Here is a 21699-nt window from a genome sequence, read left to right as displayed (position 1 = left end):
CAACCTGTGGTTTGTTATGATTTGACTGAACTAAAAATTTATTGTGATTTTTAAAAAATTGGATTATCCAGTTAGCTATTTATAATGTCTATCTATATAATCCAATGTGTGGTGAGGAGATGCAGCAAGCTGAAATAACTCCGTCTTGCTACAGTTCTGCTCCTTAAATACATAATTTTTTGTCCATTACAAATGCAACACATATACCATGTGTACATATAGCAGCAAAATTTTTATTTATGCTGCTGCGACAGTGTAAGTTTAAGTGTATGAATGTGTGTACTTTTGCTGGAGAAAGAGCCACAGTTGGAAAGCTAATAAATGCCATTTACTGTTAAATGTGCTTACACTTCACACAAAAGTCTGCTAAAGGTGAGTGGTTGCTTTTCCTTTATTTTATGTATTGTTCCATCCAAGAATTTCCAGTGTTGTTATTCAGTATTTCATAAGTTATTCATAGTCAACATTTCCATTTTCCAGGCTGTTCCAAACTTAAAATGTAATCACCTCAAAATTCTACTTTAATAGTTTTTTAGCTGCAATTACTCTGATTCCAAATATGAATAATTTCACTAAAATAATTTGTTAGTTAATAAAATATTCAAATTATAGAAATTGCCTTTCTACATTATTCTTTAAAGGCTTTGTAAATCCCAGTAGACATTAAAATTTCTACATCATGGTAAACAACACCTATATGTGATTAAATAGACCTTCCTGAGTAATAACTGATAATACTCTTCTGGGATATGCAGCCAGATAATGTAGTCATCTTGACTCAGTATTTCAATGGACCAACAGGCCACTATCTTCATATGAGTATGCTGATGCATAATCTCGCTGGAACTGTGTTTTACAAGAGTTAACAGCAAGACTGTACATCAGCACACTCACCTGAAGATGGTGGCCAGTTTGTCTGTTGAAATATTGTATCAAGATGACTACATTATCCAGCTGCATACCCGAGAAAAGTATCAACAGTGCCTATAACCTTCCCAGTTTCAGATTCTACAGCTAATAGCTAATCAAGATAAATTCACCATCTACATTGTGTTTGTATGTTTTACTTTTGCTGTCTTTTCTGTTAATATCCAAATGTAACAGGTCTGTATTTTCATATTTTTTAATATTTATACCCCACTCATCTGAGATATAGGTATTGCGCACAAACCAACAATCAGTGGTGGGCAAGTATTCAAACAGTTCTGACACTATGTTATTTGTTTTAATCAGCCTGCAGTTAGTATTTAGTAAGTATGGTTCTAAGTCATGACTGAACAGTCAAGATGCATGTTTCTTATGTTAATCTTTCCCACAACTGAATTTGTGTGACCACTCATAATCAATGTAGCTTGCAAGTTTGATCCAGAAAATTGATGTTGATATATTACAATAAAGGTGATCATTGGAACCAAGTTTTGTGCCAATAAATGGGAAATGAATGGAAATGGAAATTCTACAGTGCCATTTACATTTATTCAATAACTGTTCACCACATCAAATAATTACAGAAGGGGGAGTCAAAAAGCAATTCCTTAGACTTTTGAGGCATCAAAAAGGTCAGTAGCACTTCAGACCCTAATAATAAAAGAATATTAATTTAATGTCATGTTTATGCCCTACATGAGATTGCACAAACCTGTCCAACTCCCAGAGTTTATGGTAGCATTAAGGCCTGTTCGTTGATAAGCACCATTATTGTAGCAGTATGTTTTTAGCTTGAAATGTCTTCCATTTAAGGGTGGACTGTTCCATGAAGGAAAACTCATATCCCAGCATGCTGCAAAAAAACATTAGTTGAACTGATGTTCAGTTCTGTATTTACATTTTGTAGAATGAAATATAGTTTTCAATAGTTTAGAACAAAATAATGGTTGCACTCACATAAACTTTTAAGTGTTGTGTTGTGATGCAGGCACACACACACTCACACACACACACACACACACACACACACACACACACACATACTGAAGAGCCAAACAAACTGGTACACCTGCCTAATATCGTGTAGGACCCCCGTGAGCATGCAGAAGTGCCGCAACACAACGTGGCGTGGACTCAACTAATGTCTGAAGTAGTCATGGAGGGAATTGACACCATGAATCCTGCAGGGCTGTCCATAAATTCATAAGAGTATGAGGGGGTGGAGATCTATTCTGAAAAGCACGTTACGAGGCATCCCATATGTACTCAATAATGTTCATGTCTGGGGAGTTTAGTGGCCAGTGGAAGTGTTTAAACTCAGAAGAGTGTCTCTGAAGCTACTCTGCAGCAATTCTTGATGTGTGGGGTGTTGCATTGTCCTGCTGGAATTGCCCAAATCCATCGGCATGCACAAAGGACATGAATGGATGCAGGTGATCATACAGGATGCTTACATATGTGTCACCTGTTAGAGTCATATCTACATGTATCAGGGGTCCCATATCACTCCAACTGCACACATTCCACACCATTACAGAGCCTCAACCTGCTTGAACAGTCCCCTGCTGACATGCAGGGTCCATGGATTCATGAGGTTATCTCCATACCCATACACATCCGTCCACTCGATACAATTTGAAATGAGACTCGTCCAACCAGGCAACATGTTTCCAGTCATCAACAGTCCACTGCCGGTATTGACGGGCCCAGGCAAGGCATAAAGCTTTGTGTCATGCAGTCATCAAGGGCACAGCGATGTCAGAGATTTGATGTTTTACCAGATTCCTGATACTCACGGTACATGGTGAAATGGCCGTATGGGAAAATCCCCACTTCATCACTACCTCAGGGATACTGTGTGCCATTGCTCATGCGCTGGCTATAACACCACATTCAAACTCACTTAAATCTTGATAAGCTGCCATTGTAGCAGCAGCAACGACTGCGACAGACACTTGTTGTCTAACATGGGCATTGCAGACCACTGCATGGTATTCTGCTTGTTTACTAATCTCTGTATTTGAATGCACATGCCATACCAGTTTTTTTGGCACTTCTGTGTATGTGTGTCTGTTATAGACACACACACACACACACACACACACACACACACACACACACTGTTGGAGATTTTTAATGGCACGTATACTGTGAGTTCATATACCCTGACAAGCTGAATCAGGCCTCATCTGGAAAAATGAGAAACAGATGATCCAAAAGTCTTGATTCCACTTCACTCAGAAACCACTTGCATAGTTAAATGGATGGAAGTTCATCTGCAGGCTTTAACTCATGCACAACAGTAAATTTTTAAGAATGGCAGGTCCTTTTTAACAGTATTTTGACAGGAAAATCTCTTAATTCCCACTTGCATAGATAAAAGGCATTGGCATTCCATCAGATTTTGTTCCAGTATTTTCTGCACTTGAACAGTGTTATCTTGTGTTCAAATTCTTTTATTCACTACAAAGCCCATTTCACACCATTTTGCCACTAATATTTGTGTTCGAGGTTTTGTCGAAACACTTCCAGTCTTAAACTCTTGCATATACAGTATCATACACATTTCCTGTAACTGTGCTTTGTGTAATACCTGACAATGAACATGTGCTGTTTTATCATGAGTGCCATTTTGTGTTAACTTAACTGGTCAACAAACATGTCTGCTCCTCTCAGTCACTCAAACATAATGACACAGTGAAGTTCTTGGAACAGACTGTGCAGAAAATGCATGTGCAAAGACAAAAGACAGCATCCAATTTCCAGCATTTTCCCTGACAGGCAGTTCTCCTGTTCATTAACATGTATCAATTTCTCACAGTCTTATAAATATTTTCTGGGACAGATTTATTTTGCTCACACAGTATTATTTACAGGTCTATATCTTAAACATGACTTACCAATAAATTCTGGTACGAGCAGCTGGAGTTGGCGATAATGTGTGGGTAAGGTGTGCTTCTTTGTGTGAATGAATGGTGTGTGTTTCTCTTTCTTTTTCTGATGAAGGCTGAAAGCTAATGTGTACATGTCTTTTAATTAGGCCTGTCTACAACTTAAGGTGTCATCTTTATGGTAATAGTACTCTATCTTTTCCTACGTTGTTGATATTTCAACCTGGAATTTCTATTGTTTTATTTTACCAATAAAAATAAATTACTTCAAGCATTTCATTGTCTAATCTAAGGGAGAAATAAAAAGCATGAGGCAGGCAAGATGTTATCAATCATCTTCCAGTCAACCAAACAACCTGCATTTATTTTAAAATATTCAAACACAAAATGAAGGTGCTGAAACTCAAGATTTAAGCCTACATGATGCTGGAAATCCTACATGTATTACAATGCAACAGGTAAAGGTAACCACTAACTATATATCTGAAGTGGTGAGCTTCAATAAGCATATAAACAAGGACTGGAAGATTCTAGTTCAGCTTGCATACTTCTGAGCTTCAATAATTGAACAACATAGTTGAGTTTGCATCTGTATCTTTAGGTGTGCTGAACAACTGCAAGCACTTATGAGGTTTTTACTACGTTCCAGCTACTGAGTATGTGACTAAATATCACTCAGTGTCTCCACTACACATACTATGATTATTTTCACTCAACACATTATGCAAACATCTAGATCAAAAGATGACTACCTACAACATGACATTACAAACAATGACAGGATATCTCCAGTTTTCATTCTATCAGCCTCATCCAGTTTTTTTCTGTTCTGACAATCTCTAGGCTTTTGAAGTACGTAGTATTTGTTATTTACCTGTATTGTTTCTTTCAATTACAGCACTGCATCCACCTTGACTTATGCCCATCTGAAATAAAAGACAGACCTCATAATCAAATGACACAGTACACTCAATTATCATAATTATATCTAATAATAATAAGAATGATAATAATAATAACATTCTGTCACATTAAGGCAACACACACACACACACACACACACACACACACACACACACACACACACACACATATATATATACACACACAAACAAACACAAACATACACACAAAATTCAAGCTTTCGCAACAAACTGTTGCCTCATCAGGAAAGAGGGAAGGAGAGGGAAAGACGAAAGGATGTGGGTTTTAAGGGAGAGGGTAAGGAGTCATTCCAATCCCGGGAGCGGAAAGACTTACCTTGGGGAAAAAAGGACGGGTATACACTCGCACACACACACATATCCATCCACACATATACAGACACAAACAGACAAGTCTTTCCGCTCCCGGGATTGGAATGACTCCTTACCCTCTCCCTTAATACCCACATCCTTTTGTCTTTCCCTCTCCTTCCCTCTTTCCTGATGAGGCAACAGTTTGTTGTGAAAGCTTGAATTTTGTGTGTATGTTTGTGTTTGTTTGTGTGTCTATCGACGTGCCAGCGCTTTCGTTTGGTAAGTCACATCATCTTTGTTTTTTTTATATATATATATATATATATATATATATATATATATATATATATATATATATATATATATATATATATACACACATTGGCAACTAACAGAGTTAGAGAATACACATTCTTTGGTTACTGTCCTACATTAACATTCACCATTAAAATCTAATGGTTATATCTACCACCAATTATCAGTTTCAATAATTCTTCAAGATTATGAAAATTTGTTAATGAACAGGGAAGTGTATCAGACTAATAAGTAATAAATTAAGTATTGCCCACGAACCACAGACTTTACCAAAATGGAGTGGTTGTGCACCTCACTGATACAGTTAGCCATACTGTAGATGCCTTTCTGTGGTGATACTATGAATGACTGAAAGCAAGTGCATGTAGCTCTATTGTATGGTTAAATGATGATGGCATCTTCTTGGCAAAATATTCCAGAAGTTAACAGTCCCCTATTTGGGTCTCTGGACAAGAGCTATCAGGTGAATGTCATCATCAGGAGTAACAAAACTATCATTCTACAGATCGGAGCATGGAATTTTAGATTAAAAATGGAAATGGATATGTTGAAGTTTGATATAGTGGGAATTAATGAAGTTTGGTGGTAGGATGAACATGACTTCTGATCAGGTGAGTAAAGTGTTATAAATACAAAATCAGACAGGAGTAATGCAGGAGTAGGTCTAACAAAGAATAAGAAAATAGGAATATGTGTAAGCTACTATGAACAGTATAATGAATTCATTATAACAGCCAAGGCAGAAACCTACACCAGCAATGCAAATTCGTATGCCTACAGGCTCCATGAACGAAGAAAGGATTCGTGGAATGTATGGGATAAAGGAAATTATTCAGATAGGAAAATTCAGTTGTGATGGGGGACTAAAATTCAATAACAGTAAAAGGAAGAGAAGAATATAATATAGAATATTGTGCTGTGAGACTAAAATTCAATAACAGTAAAAGGAAGAGATGAATAGAACATAGAATGTACTTATTGAATTAATGTTACTACAATTATTGTATTTTAGTTGCAGATCTCAACTGAATTTTCCTACCTGAATAATTTCCTTTATCCCATATATTCTTTCAAAAATTGTGGGAGCATACAAGCTTTAGGAAAGGAATGCCAGAGGAGTCCACTTAGTAGAATATTTCACAAAGCATAAGTTACTCAACACAAACATATGGTTTGAGAATCATGGAAGAAGACTGCATATGAGAAGTGACCAGGAGACACTGGATGGTTTATAATGATAACATAGCAATTTTGGAATATGTTTTAAACTGTAAAATATTTACAAGAGCAAATGTAAACTCTGGCCATAAATTACAATTAAACTGAAGAAACTGGAAAAAGGTAACGAATTTTGGAGATTAGACCTGGCTAAGTCAAAGGAACCAGAGGTTGTTGAGAGTTTCAAAGGGAGCATTAGCCAAGAATTGACTGATACAGTCAAAAGGAATACAGCAGAAGATAGACGAGCTGCTTTGAAACATGAAGTAGTGAAGGCAGCAGATTATGAAACAGGTAACATGGCAAGACCAAGCATAAATGGCTAGAGGGCAAATGCAAGGCTACATAAGTATGTATAACTAGGGGAAAATAGATTCACCTATAGGAAAATTAAAGAGACCTCTGGAGAAAGAAAAAGCAGCTGTATATAAATCAAAAGTTCAGATGCGAACAAGTACTAAACAAAGAAGGGAAAGTTGAAAGGTGGAAGAAATATACAAGATGAGTCACCTAAGAATTGCACCGCAGATATTACGGAAATGTAAATCGCTATTACTGTGCAGTTTTCACACAATGGATTGATAGGATCTTATATTGTTAGCCAAAAACAGATTGTAATAATACTTAGAAAGTGTATTTTTGGTGCAAACATACACTTTTTAAATGAAACAACACCTATTAACATTAACAAAATAAAAGTAGGGTAAATTAGAATGTCAGAGGTGCTCATTGCAGATCCTATTGCGAGTCATTTATGAAATATCGCATTTTGAAAAGTTTCCAAGGGACACTTGTTTCTGCCATTCAACCTGTGTAGTTGCTAGGTATGATTTTGTTAGGTTTGCTTACAGTATGCCATGAAATCATCGAGAATTTGGCAACAGCTGTAAGACTCAGTGTTATATATCACTCCAGAAGAGTGGTGTGTATCACTGTGCATTCTTACCAACAAATGATACTTACAAATGAAAAATTATAAAACGAATTATTATAGAGGACAGCACAACTATTGCACAGTTTTATTCTTTCATTTGCATGTGGAGAACAAAGCCAAGGGACAACATGTTTCTTCAGAGTAGGACAGTGACTGCAGTAACTTTGTGAGAGTAAGTACTTGCACAGGTGGAATATCAGAAGTCCCTGAATCTCTGGTCTACATTGCAGAAGCGTATTGTCCACACAATAAGTGTGTGTTTGTGTGTGTGTGTGTGTGTGTGTGTGTGTGTGTGTGTGCGTGTGCGTAGAAGAATCTATGTTGTTTACAGAGAAATACTGATAAAGACACTAACTTTAGCTCTATAATGCAGCTGTCCACAGCAGTGGACACCTGACATTGTCACTTCTTTGGCATTCTTCATCAATCCTGAGGCTGCAAATGCGTGCAGTCTGCTACAGTGGATACTCCCTACTAGCACTGCACCCTGTGTGTATTTGCAAACTCAGGATTGATTAAAAACACCAAAGAAGCAACACTTTCTGCTGCCCACTGAAGTGTGCAAGCTCAGGATTGATTAAAAATGCCAAAGAAGCAACATTAAGTGCTGTCCACTAAAGTGGACAAGTCCACCACATGGCTAAAGTACTACAACAAAATGTACAAAATGCTTTAAAACAGCTGGGAGAAACTGATGTGTTATTACTAACGAAAATACCATGGCTTTTATAATAATAAGCCACAGACTAAAGGAAAACAAAATATTGTCTAAAATACTAAAAAATAGCAAATTATTATATAAGTGTATATAAAAAGATGAAGATGTAGATGAAGACGAAATGGGAGATAAGATACTGCGTGAAGAGTTTGACAGAGCACTGAAAGAACTACTGATGGCCTCGGGAGAGCCAGTCATGACAAAACTCTACCATCTGGTGAGCACGATGTATGAGACAGGCGAAGTACCCTCAGACTTCAAGAAGAATGTAATAATTCCAATCCCAAAGAAAGCAGGTGTTGACAGATGTGAAAATTACTGAACTATCAGTTTAATAAGTCACAGCTGCAAAATACTAACGCGAATTCTTTACAGACGAATGGAAAAACTGGTAGAAGCCGACCTCGGGGAAGATCAGTTTGGATTCCGTAGAAATGTTGGAACATGTGAGGCAATACTGACCCTACGACTTATCTTAGAAGAAAGATTAAGAAAAGGCAAACCTACGTTTCTAGCATTTGTAGACTTAGAGAAAGCTTTTGACAATGTTGACTGGAATACTCTCTTTCAAATTCTTAAGGTGGTAGGGGTAAAATACAGGGAGTGAAAGGCTATTTACAATTTGCACAGAAACCAGATGGCAGTTATAAGAGTCGAGGGGCATGAAAGGGAAGCAGTGGTTGGGAAGAGAGTAAGACAGGGTTGTAGCCTCTCCCCGATGTTGTTCAATCTGTATATTGAGCAAGCAGTAAAGGAAACAAAAGAAAAATTTGGAGTAGGTATTAAAATTCATGGAGAAGAAGTAAAAACTTTGAGGTTCGCCGATGACATTGTAATTCTGTCAGAGACAGCAAAGGACTTGGAAGAGCAGTTGAACGGAATGGACAGTGTCTTGAAAGGAGGATATAAGATGAACATCAACAAAAGCAAAACGAGGATAATGGAATGTAGTCAAATTAAGTCAGGTGATGCTGAGGGAATTAGATTAGGAAATGAGACACTTAAAGTAGTAAAGGAGTTTTGCTATTTAGGGAGTAAAATAACTGATGATGGTCAAAGTAGAGAGGATATAAGATGTAGACTGGCAATGGCAAGGAAAGCATTTCTCAAGAAGAGAAATTTGTTAACATCGAGTATAGATTTAAGTGTCAGGAAGTCGTTTCTGAAAGTATTTGTATGGAGTGTAGCCATGTATGGAAGTGAAACATGGATGATAACTAGTTTGGACAAGAAGAGAATAGAAGCTTTCGAAATGTGGTGCTACAGAAGAATGCTGAAGATAAGGTGGGTAGATCACGTAACTAATGAGGAGGTATTGAATAGGATTGGGGAGAAGAGAAGTTTGTGCCACAACTTGACTAGAAGAAGGGATCGGTTGGTAGGACATGTTTTGAGGCATCGAGGGATCACAAATTTAGCATTGGACGGCACCGTGGAGGGTAAAAATCGTAGGGGGAGACCAAGAGATGAATACACTAAGCAGATTCAGAAGGATGTAGGTTGCAGTAGGTACTGGGAGATGAAGAAGCTTGGACAGGATAGAGTAGCATGGAGAGCTGCATCAAACCAGTCTCAGGACTGAAGACCACAACAACAACAAAAAGATAATGCTCAGTTTCTTTAATAGATGTAGTGTTATCTTCTAAGACTTATTTTCCTGGCTATCTTTCAACAACATTTCACATAGATTTCATTTCGTTGTCTGATCTCACACATGCTTTAATACCTATAGAAATTACTCTCTTCAGAAAAATTCTTTCAAAAATGGTTGCAAACTTATTTTTAAAAAAGGTTGAATTTATAATTGGCATTAGGTACACTTTACAATTCACCCTAGTGAACATTTTTAAGCCTACCTTAAAACTTTCCACTGTTTTGTCGTTAATCATTCTCATTGTTTACATTAAGTGTTTCTAGGCTGTACTTGTAATGAAGTTATGTAATGTGATTAACAGTGTATCGTGATCTGTCATTCTGTTTATAACTAGGTAAGCATGTTATTGTTTAACTTTGCTTTTTGTACAAATACATTATCTTCCAATGTATAACGGCCATTCAATAAGTAATGCAACACATTTTTCTTCTCAGCCAATTTCAGTTGAAAAAATGCAGAATTTGTTGTGAGACATCATGCAATATTCCCACTTCAGCTCCTACAGTCTCATGAAGCTCTAATAGGTGACGGTGCTATATGTAGCCTCCAAAATGGAGTCTATAACAAAGGTTCATTCCAAGCAGAGAGCTGTCATTGAGTTTCTTTTGGAGGAAAACCAGAGCATTACAGATATTCATAGGTGCTTGCAGAATGTCTACAGAGCCTGTCAGTGAACAAAACCATGGTGAGTCATTGAGTGAGGTGTCTGTCATCATTGCAACCAGGTTGAGCAAACCTGTCTGATCTCCCAGATGCTGGCCAGCTGTGCACAGCTGTGACTTCTGCAATGTTGGAATGTGTGGACAGTCTCATTTGAGGTGATCGACTGATTACGATTAAACATTTCATTGCTCATCTGAACATCTCTGTTGGTGGTGCTCATGTACTTGTCCACCAGCTGGGTATTCAAAGGTGTGTATCCACTACATTCCTTGCTGCCTAGCAGAAGACCATAAAATGCAAGAAAGGACCGTCTGTGCAGAATTGCTTGTGCATTACAAGGCTGACTGTGACAATTTTTTGTCACACATCATCACAGGTTATGAAAATGGGTTCACCATTTCGAACCAGAAAGAAAATGGTAATCCATAGGGTGGTGTCACACTACCTCTCCTCCAAAGAAAAAGTTCAAAGCTGCAACCTCAGCCAGTAAAGTCATGATGATGGTCTTCTAGGAATCTGAAGGGGTTATTTTGTTTGATGTCCTCCCTCATGGTGCAATGATAAACTTTGAAAGGCATTGTGCTACCCTCAAGAAATTGAAGAAATGACTTCAACATGTCTGTCATCACAAAAATGCAAATGAAGTTCTCCTTCTCCCTGACAATGCAAGACCCCACACAAGTCTGCACACTGAAGAGGAACTTACAAAACTTCATAGGACTGTTCTTCCTCATCCACCCTACAGCTCATACCTTGCACCTTCAGACTTTCATCTGTTTGCCCCAATGAAGGATGCACTCCATGGGAAGCAGAACATGGATGATGGGGACATTAGTGGTGCAGCAAGGTTTGGCACCAGCATTGACCATTACAGTGGTATCAAGCAGACATACAGACCCTCCCAGTAAGTTGGTCTAAGGCCATCACATTGAATAGAGATTTTTTGAAAAATAGGGTTTTGTGGCCAAAAGAACAAGGAATAGCAGATGCCACAGCACCCCAAATAAAATCAACCAGCTTTCATACTACTTCCTTGATTTTTCATGAAAGGAAATTTATAGTTGACACTAAACCAAATGTGCCCAGGAACCTATCTAAAGTACATTTTCTGTGAGATTATTTTAATAAATTTACAATGAAGTTGCCACAAACAAATAATCATTCTGAAAGACAGCACAATAAAACATCAAATTCCATCATGGAAATTTCCCAATTACCCAGAGAAGATTTAGAACAACAAAAACGATTACACTGCCCATTATTATCCCATAGAAAATTTACTGATTTCTGTATTTTTGAATTCATATTCATTTTTTATGAAAGTGAAACTCCTACTTTATCAATCAATGCAGTTAATTTGTAACCATTTATTACAAGATTGAACCCCCATTGGTTATATGATGTTCAGACAGACAAGTGACATCAGTTTCTTTCCAACTACTATCTTCCAAACAAACTAACAACTCATTTACTTTATTTTTTATATGCCTAATATTCTGATGAAACAATTTCATTCCCTCTGCTCTTATGTGATGAAATGAGAGTCACTGTAACTTTAATTTCCTTTAATACTTTTTGTGTGAATCTTTAATTTAACCTAAAATGTTCATCTCACCTGGCCCCAATCACCACAGGGATTTGCCTTTGTATGCTCTTAGACCCCCTCATGCTTTTTTATGATAGATCTGATAACTTGGCATTACCTCTTGTATTCAGGCATGGGCCATGATGAGTTATCCCAATCTCCTCACAGCACCCACAGGAACAGCACCTACATGAGGTCTCATATCCACTCTAAGGAGAATTCCCACATATGTTTTTACTCATTTCACATGAGAGTTAATCTAAGATTGGTCATGGCATGACCTAACCTTTTAAAAAACTTACATTTGCGTGAAAAGTAGCTGCTCATTTTTTTCAGGGCAGCCCTAGTACTGTAAGATTCAACAAAGATTATGTGAAAGAACTTTGCTCCTCTTGTAGTAGCAGTTTACCATAGTTCACTGGAGAAATAAAATGTACCTGGCAACTGGGAAAAAGCACATGTCATTCCCATTTCCGAGAAGAGTCTTAGGACTGATGCACATAATTGTAGGATTATATCATTGACATAAGAAAGATCACAGAACAGATGCACATAATTATGGGCCTATTTCATTGACATCAATCTGTTGTAGTTATGGGACATGTTTCATGCTCAAGAATTGGATGACAAAAATCTCCTCTATAAAAATCAACATGGATTTTGCATACAGAGCTTTGTGAAACTCAACTTGTTCCGCACTCAGATTCATGCCATGTTCCTTCACTTCAGGAAGGAATCTGACACCATTCCACACAGCCGTCTAATGAAGAAAATGAGCTGACAAAGTATCAGACCAGTTTGTGACTGGGTCACTCCACACAGCTCACAAAGTATCAGACCAATTTGTGTCTGGGTTCAGGACTTCCTTGCAGACAGAACTCAGCATGTCACTCTTAATGGAACAAAGTCTACAGATGTAAAGGGAATTTCTGGGATACCAAAGGGAAGTGTGATAGTACTGTTACTAATTACAAAGTATATAAATGATCAAGTAGAAAGTGTTGGAAGCTCTTTAAGATTCTTTGCAGATGATACAGTTTTCCATAAGAAAGTAGCAATCCCAGTAGACAGTATTGACTTGAAAAATGACCTACAGAAGACTGATGAATGTTGCAGTTTCTGGCAGTTGACGCTCTACATAAATAAATGTAAGATATTGTGGACATACAGTAAAGGAAATCCACTACTGCACAATTACACTACTGATGATAAATTGCTGGAAACCATATATGAAGTAAAATGTCTAGGAGTAACCATCCAAAGTGATCTTAAGTGGAATGACCACATAAAACAAATAGTAGGAAAAGCAGATGACAGCCTGAGATGCCTAGGAAGAATCTTAAGCAAATTTAACTCAACCACTAAAGAAGTGGCTTATAAGGCACTTTTTCAACTGACTCTTGAGTACTGTTTAGAAATCTGAGATTCTTACCAGGTACGAATGTTAGAAAATATAGAGAAGATCCAACAAAAAGCAGTGCATTTCAACACGGGATTATTAAGTCACTGCAAGAGCCTTATGAAATGAACATGAGAAAACAATTCAGGAAACTAGAGATAATACAGACACTTACAGACAATCATTCAATCCATATGGCATTCATGAGTGGACCACCTGGCTGATAGTTTTTATAAAACTTTAACACAAGATTTCATCGCATGAAAAGAGTAGATTTAGTGAAATAAAAAATTATATGACAGTTTACAAACATTTCTCATGAGTCATACTGGGTCCAGAAATCTATATGCTGACATGAGAAGAAATGTGCACTTTTTGCACCATTTCACTTTATTTAAACAAATGCTAACACATTAAATAATGCAACTACACTTAAATTATATTTATGCCAATAAGAAATGTCTGAAAGTAGTAAATCTCTTGCTTATGACAGCAACCTAATTTCCCTTCAAAGGAAACATAAATTAAAATCTGTTAACTACTACTGCAACCCCAAACTTGTGTTTCCTCTTTATTAATACTCTGATGCACATTCAACTATACTTGTTCTTCTACGTGAAGATTAAGACTTTTTGCCCATGCATCTTATTTTGCTCCTCCCAGAATACAGTAGATTGCTCTTTACTACACTATTCATTGCAGCAGTATTAATACCTTCCAGTTGAAACCATTGTATCCATCCTAGCAATAATTCTCCTATTATCTGCCAACAAATTACTTCAAATGGCACTGTCCTTGTGATGAAATGAGGTACTGTAAGTCATTTAAAATTAGCTCAAACTCTTGGACCATTTGCACAGACTTAAAATGGTTATTCACACAGTGTGTATGGTATAGCCAACCAAGTTCCTTCATTCCGTACTCTGGTAGTTTCATCTGAAGATAGGATCTTGATATTAAAATGTAGCTTACGTCTCACAAAAGTAAAAAATCTTGGCAATTACCCAGAGTATATTGTTGTCTAGTTTTATATTTCCCAGTATGTAAATCAATGGAAAGACAACCACTCACCAAAACAGATTGATGTGTGGAGCATAGTAACATATAACAAAAAGCAGCATTCACACTAGTTTTCCAGCAGCAGCTTGTCTCCAGCAACAGCACATACATTCAGATACACAACCACACAGACATTCAAATGTACATTCCCACAGCCACAGCAACATTAATTATAGATACTTGATTACTAAAAGCAGTTTTCTGATCTGAGGAAGGTGGGGGGGGGGGGGGGGGGGGGGGGTGGTAGAGAAGGATGGCAGGAGGGGGTGGTGGGAAAGAGGCAAGTCTTTGGACAGATGATATTGCAGATATATAACAATATAAAAAAAAGTACAGAGGGTGCAACAAAAAGAGATGAGGGAAGAGGGAGAGGGGGGAAACAGGGGAAAAGATGGGAGGGCAGGGGGAAAGAAGACAGATGGGTAAAGAAGAGAAGGGAGAAAGGGAGGAGAGAGAGAAGGGAGAGGGGTTGAAAAAGGGGGCAGGAGAGAGGGAGGGGGGAGAGAGGAAGGGAGACAGAGGGAGAATGCCCACAAGGGGGAAGGGGAGAAGGAGGAGTGGTGGGAGAGAGCAGAGCATGACATGGGTAGAGAAGGTGTGGTACAGATAAAAGAGGAAAGGGAAAAGGCAGTGGGAACATGTTAGCAGAGATTTAGCCTAAGGGGATTGTGACAGTGTAGGATTTGTTGGAGAAACAATAGCCATCTGCATAGTTCAGAGAAATTTGTGCTGGAAGAGAGTATCCAAATGGCATACTTAGTATGCAGCTGTTGAAGTATTTTGCACTGTGGTGTACAGCATGTTCAGCAACTGGATGGTTAAGTTTGCAGTTTGACACAGTTTGGTGGTGGACATTCATTGCAAGTACATAGTTAGTTACTTGTCATGTGTGCATAGGATGCTGTAGAGTAATTGCAGTTACATAACATGTGATCCTGCCTTTTATTGGGTAGGAAATGCCTGTAACTTAACAGCAGCAGGAGGTGTTGGCTGGGTGTATGGGACAGGTCTTGCACCTTGGCAAGCCACAAGGGAATGACCCATCTGGTGCAGGATTGGGAATACAATTGGAATAGGGATGGGCAACGATATTCTGTAGGTTGGATAGGTGGCAGAACACTACTCTGGGAGATCTTGGTAGGATTTTGAGTAGGATAATCTCATCTCAGAGCACAAAGTGAGGTAGTCAAAACCCTGATGGCAGATGTGGTTGAGCTTTTCAAGGCCATGGTGATTCCCAGTGATCAGAAGAGTGCTAGCTGGTAGTTGATTAACAGATTTACTGGTATCAAAGGAGCAGGTGGCACAGGAGATTTGGCAGATCAACTATGTAGGAGATGTCTGTCAGTAAAGGCACTAGTAAGGTTACTAGTATACTTCAACAATTCCTGATTTCCGCTGCAGATGGGGGAATCAGGGATTGTGAGGCTGTAAGGAAGATACTTTCTGACATGGAATGAGTGACAGCTGTCAAAGAGGAAGCTCTGTTGGTGGTTAGTGCACATCATATGGATCAGTTTTGGCAAACTAGTCACTTCATAAAAATCCAATTATAGTAAATGTTGTAGTCTTATGCAAGGCATATAAATAAAATAAAATAAAATCATTAATTCTGACAACAAAAGTATTTAAAATAGCACCTCTGCAACTATGGAGAAGCCCACATAAATCTTCAGCTACAATGTCTCATAGTACATACGGTAAAATATTAAACAATTTGAGATGCTGAGCAATCAAACAAACATTGACAACTTCTTTAGTTCAAGTGTATGATTGAATAAAAGTATCTATTGGTAAGAACACACTTTTTAGCTCTACATCATGCTAATCTGAAAGAATATAGCATAAAGTTGTGTCTAATTATTCTTGTAAATAAGTACTGGCATCCATATTCCTCTAGCCTGCACTTTTAAAAAGAAAATTATCTCTTGACAATGGCTCCTTTGAAGCCTTTTGATTTCAAGCTCATGATAATTTCATCTTTCCCTTATGTGGCCTCTTATAGAAAATGTGTATGAACTTGGGTATTTGCTTCTAACTCAAAATCTTTCTAGCTAATTCCCACAGACAGCTTAGATACAACAACAGATGAACGTTTTGGTCTCCCTAGAGAACACTGATTTCACAATCTCTTGGAGAAATATGGCCCACACTATTTAGTATCTTACTCTACACCAAAAAAAGTAAAAGCCTTCAAACAAAAACTTGAATTTCTTAAATGCCCGCATTACAAATAAAGATTTAATCAGCTAATGGAAAGATCACAGTATCACAGTATTTTCAGTAAACATCACAGAACAATTTTAGTTTATGTATGGTAGCACTGAACTTTACTCTAACAGTAGACATTAGAGAAAATAGACTTGCTTAATATTGCTTTTAGTCAGTGATTACAAAAATTACACTGTGCTCTCCATACACTGAACATCCAAGGAAAACTTATTTAAGTTTCAAAAATATAGAATATTTGTATGCTTTTTGGTGAGTATAAGCTTTATTGAACTGAAGACTAAGCTGTGTGTCTGTGGAAGATTATATAAACATGCACACAAACACTCAGTACTAAGTTAATTTATATCTTATCATCTTGGATGTAGTTCAATTTGAACAAAGGGTATACTGTAGGGATGTGTTATCAATCGTAGATTAATGATGAGCTAATATTGGCTGCTTGTTGCCCCATCAGCTGATGGATAAATGAAGAACTGGCTATCACTACAACTTCATTATTAAAGATGCAGCACTCTAAAGACAGTCTGTCTCCTGCCCACTTTGGCCTATCATGTGATGCAGGTCCCAGAACTATTTATTTTTAATTGCTTTCTCGAAATCTTTTAGTTTCTTATCATCTTCCAGCACACTTTACGGGACAACTGTACAATTTAAATGATTCATTGTAAACTGAATTATCCAATCATCCTATTATGTCACTGAAGCTTATTGGAATGGTTTTATAAATTTTATTGGAAGTAAACTACAAAAATATTTAAACATTTAAATATTTAACCAACCTCCTCTCTTCCTGAATTTAAATTCCAGCCATTTTCCATAGGGCTTTTCATTTATTTTATGGCCTATAAAGCATTCCTATTCAGATAATATTTGAACCACCTCTCTCCAGGGCTTATCAAATTGTCTGATCTTTCATCATGTGCTATGTCACAAACAATTTTACAGGATTTCTTATCACACTATCACTGATTACATTATAATAATTAAAGGATTTCTGATTTACTGCCATCTGACATCATAAAAATTTGGTCATATGTTAATTACTAAGCACAATGAAAGTTTTCTTGTTACAGGCCAAAAGGTTAAGGCCCTTCACCTGAGCTATGGCTCTTCCACGGACACTTGTGGCTATTCCACTTTCCTGTTATGCCATGTCTATGCTACTAATTAAAACACTTCTCTCTGAATGAAAGATATTTACTTATGGACATCAGAAAGTAAGTTACACACGGTATCCCATGCAAAGAACATTGTGCAACAAGAATGACACATAGCCAGAAGAGAGTATATGTCTTGGTTTCCTGTGGATATTGTTCTGCTATGGTATGGACAATATGTTCATCACAGTGGGGCAGTGAAATGGTGAAAAAAAAAAAAAAAAAAAAGGGAAAGCACTCCAAGCTGAAGTATGTGAAAGAGTAAAATTCTTGTGGGCAAAATGCCTAAATTGTAGCGAGCAAGTGACAGCTTTACTGGACCTGTTGCATTAAGAGATGGACAGTGTACAGTACACAGATGTGCTGAAGGACGCTGGGAGAGTCGGAACAGATGACAGAACTGAAAAGCCTGTGTCTCCAGATGTACTGTGTGGCCTGATACAGAGCAAAGAGCTCCGCAGTAAATACTGAGCAGTGTTCTGGAAGTTGATACCAAAAAATGTTGGTGGCAGTGATGAAGGCACACCCAGCACCATGGTCAGTCCGAGAGCCATTAGTGTGGATAAAGGTACTACCATGAAGTTCTATGTGAAGGTCGAGAAAATTATGGAGATAGAGCAAGGCTCAGAAAGTATTGTTACAAAGAGAATGAAGGCCAAGATGGACACAGGCTGCCGCATGAAGCCAAGATGGGTGAGGGGTTCACACCCACTGGAAAAGTGGCAGGCAGCATGAAGTTAAGCTCTTGGAGCAATAGCTGAAAGCAAACTCCAGGAGGTAATAGAGAAGAGGGATGTGTCCCTTACTGGCAATCAAAAGAATCATCAAAGAAGGAGGTGTAGAATGGGTGACTAGGCATAAGTATTGGCTGATGAGAAAATCACGGTGGTATGACAGTGGTTCGAGAGCTTCTGCATACACTCTCAACTGGGCTAGTGTAAAAGACACCAGTGGCCAAATGGATGCCACAATGGTGGATAGTATTCAGACAGCATCAGAGGGACAGATGTGCAGATGCATGAACGAAACACCTTTAGACTAGTTTCAAACAGACAAGTGACCAGTACAAGTGGAGGAGGGTAGTCCATTCCGCCCTCCAGGAAGTACTACTGAGGACACATAGGGCACTGAGGAACCAGGTACAGTGGGCAGCCAGGTAATACACCTGGGAGGACCAAGAAAGTTTCCTATTGAGCATGAGCCCCAGGAATTTACTAGTTTCAACTAGCAGAAGACAACAGGTCCAAGATGTAAAGAAGAAACTAATTGTGCCACCAGAAATTCATACAAATGGTTTTGTCAGTTGAAAAGTGAAAGTGATTGTTGATATTCCATGACTAAAGACAACTGAGACAATGCTGAAGACACCACTCATGGAGAAAAGTCTGTGGAGAACTCAATAAATGGCAAAATCATCAACGAGAAGGGAGCCGGATATGCCAGACGGGAGACAGGCAATTATTGGGTTAATGGTGATAGCAAAGAAGACGATACTCAGGACGGAACCCTGAGGCACACTGTTTTCCTGGATAAAGGTGTCCAACAAGGCAGAATCTACACATACCTTTAAAACTTGGTCTTTTAAAAATTACTGAAGGAAATGTGGCACACAGCTACAGAAGCGCCATGTCCAGAGAGTACAGAGGATACCAGTCCTCCATCAAGTGTTGTAGGCTTTCTCTGAATTGAAAAATATGGCCACACTCTGGGATTTCTGCAGAAAACAATTCATGACTTGGATTGAAAAAGTGGCAAGATGGTCAACTGCATAATGGCATGCTCAAAATGCACACTGTGCAATGGTTAGTAAACTGCAAGACTCAAGCCACCGTACCTACTAGACATGAATCATATGTTGCATCACTTTGCAAACACAGCTGGTGAGAGAAACAAGGTGATAATTAGAAGGAAGGTGTTTGTCCATACCAGGCTTATGTATGGGTATGACAGTGGCTTCACGCCAATGTCTAGGAAATGTGCCATCTGGCCACATGCGATTGTACATATGAAGTAGAAAGTGCTTGCCCGAAAGAGAAAGGTTCTGCAATATCTGAACGTGAACATTGTCTGGCCCTGGGGCAAGGGATTAGGATGAAGTAAGAGCATGATCCAGCTCTCTCATAGTAAAGGCTGTATTGTAGCACTCATAATTCTGACAAGAAAAGGGTATTGCCTGAGCCTGCTCCACTGGTTTCTGGTGGAGGAAGGCAGAGTGATAGTGCGTGGAGCCCAAAATCTCCACAAAATAGTGGCCCAAGGTGTTGGAGGTAGTAATAGGGTTCCTATGTCATCATCTGCTATGGTCAGATGGGGTATGGACCTTAGTCCCAGAGAGCTGTCAGAGGTTGGCCCACATGACAGAACAGGGAGTGGACCTATTAAAAGAACTAGTAAATGAAATACAGCTAGCTTTTTTGCTATCCTGAAGAATGCAACAACACTGTGCACACAACTGCTAATAACGAATGCAGTCTGCCATTGTAAGGTGATTGTTAAAAATGCAGAGAGCATGTCCCCAAGTGCAAACTGCATTGTGGCATGCTTCAGTCCACCACAGGATCGGAACATGGTGCAGCAAAGACGAAGTGTGAGGAATGGAAAATTCTGCAGCAGTAAGGATAACATTAGTAAGATATTCTACCTTGTCATCCAACTGGAGAAATGTTGTTCATCGAAGGTCATCTGGGAGGAGTAAAGCCTTCAGTCGGCATTGGAAGGCTGCCATTTGCATGTGCACATAGGTGGAGTAGGAGTCAGCAAACAGATAGCAAACAGGAAATGGTCACTTGAGTATGTGACAGAGAGAATGGAGCTCTTGAGATGATGGGCAAGTTGGACAGTGCAGAAAGAGAAGTTCCAATAGGAATAGGTATGCATGGAGTCTGAAAAGAAAGTGGGTGCACCCATGTTAAGTCAGATGAGGTTAAGGTAATTCAGAAGGTCAGACAAGAGGGCACTTCTCTGATGGGATCTGGGTGAGCCCCAAAGGGGATGGTATGCATTAAAGTCAGCGAGCAACAGAAAAAGGTGAGGGAGTTGCCCAATCAGCTGGAGGACATCTGTCCTGGTGACACCGAATGACAGAGGGATGTAAACAGTACAAAGTGAAAAGGTGAAGAGAGGAAGGAAAATGTGGACTACAACAGCTTGAAGATGGGTAGTCAAGGAGATGGTTTGACTATGAATGTCATCCCAGGTGAGCAGTGTGGCTCCCCCATGAGATAGAATGCAGTCCTCAGGGTGGAAGGTCAAAGCTGACTGGAAAGATATGTGAGAGCTTTAAGGGGTCATGAGGATGCAATTTTGTTTCCTGGAGGCAGAGAACAAGAGCAATTCCAATAGCAGCCATAAGTCCCCTTTGTTGGATCAAAGGCTGTGAACATTCCATTGGAGGAGAATCATGACAAGGAAAGGTGAGGAGAGAAAAAATGAAGGGGTGTCACCTCAGCAGTTGCTGAGTGCCAGCCTTCAAAGACTGACTGCTACAGGGTGCAGAGGTTGAAGGATCCTGCTCCATGAGATCTGCAATTTGGGAAGGTAGCAGCTCAGGCAATCACTTCTCCCTGAGCCTGGCTTGTACCAAGGGGTACGTGCAAACCCTACCTGTCAACCTGGAGCTGGGAATTACATGTTACCTAGTCACCTGTTATGCATCAGACACATGGGCCAGCCTTCAGGAGTGGACAGGGAGGAAAAAGAGAAAGAAGAA

The 21699-nt window shown here is 38.8% G+C and overlaps 1 protein-coding gene across 3 annotated transcripts in view; it reads right to left on the bottom strand.

Annotated features, from left to right (window-relative positions):
• Positions 1-21699, bottom strand: part of LOC126457600 (uncharacterized) — a 212267-nt gene that overhangs the window by 143137 nt on the left and 47431 nt on the right. For all 3 annotated transcript variants that reach the window (XM_050094046.1, XM_050094045.1, XM_050094047.1), the window contains 2 exons: positions 4693-4744; positions 1640-1780 (listed from right to left, as the gene is read on the bottom strand). In XM_050094046.1, the coding sequence (XP_049950003.1) occupies positions 1640-1780; positions 4693-4744 (193 nt within the window). The remainder of the gene's footprint in view (positions 1-1639; positions 1781-4692; positions 4745-21699) is intronic.

The sequence above is a fragment of the Schistocerca serialis genome, chromosome 2, assembly GCF_023864345.2.
Source record: "Schistocerca serialis cubense isolate TAMUIC-IGC-003099 chromosome 2, iqSchSeri2.2, whole genome shotgun sequence".
In the NCBI taxonomy this organism is placed as follows: Eukaryota; Metazoa; Arthropoda; class Insecta; order Orthoptera; family Acrididae; genus Schistocerca; species Schistocerca serialis.
This window is presented reverse-complemented; position numbering and strand designations above follow the sequence as displayed.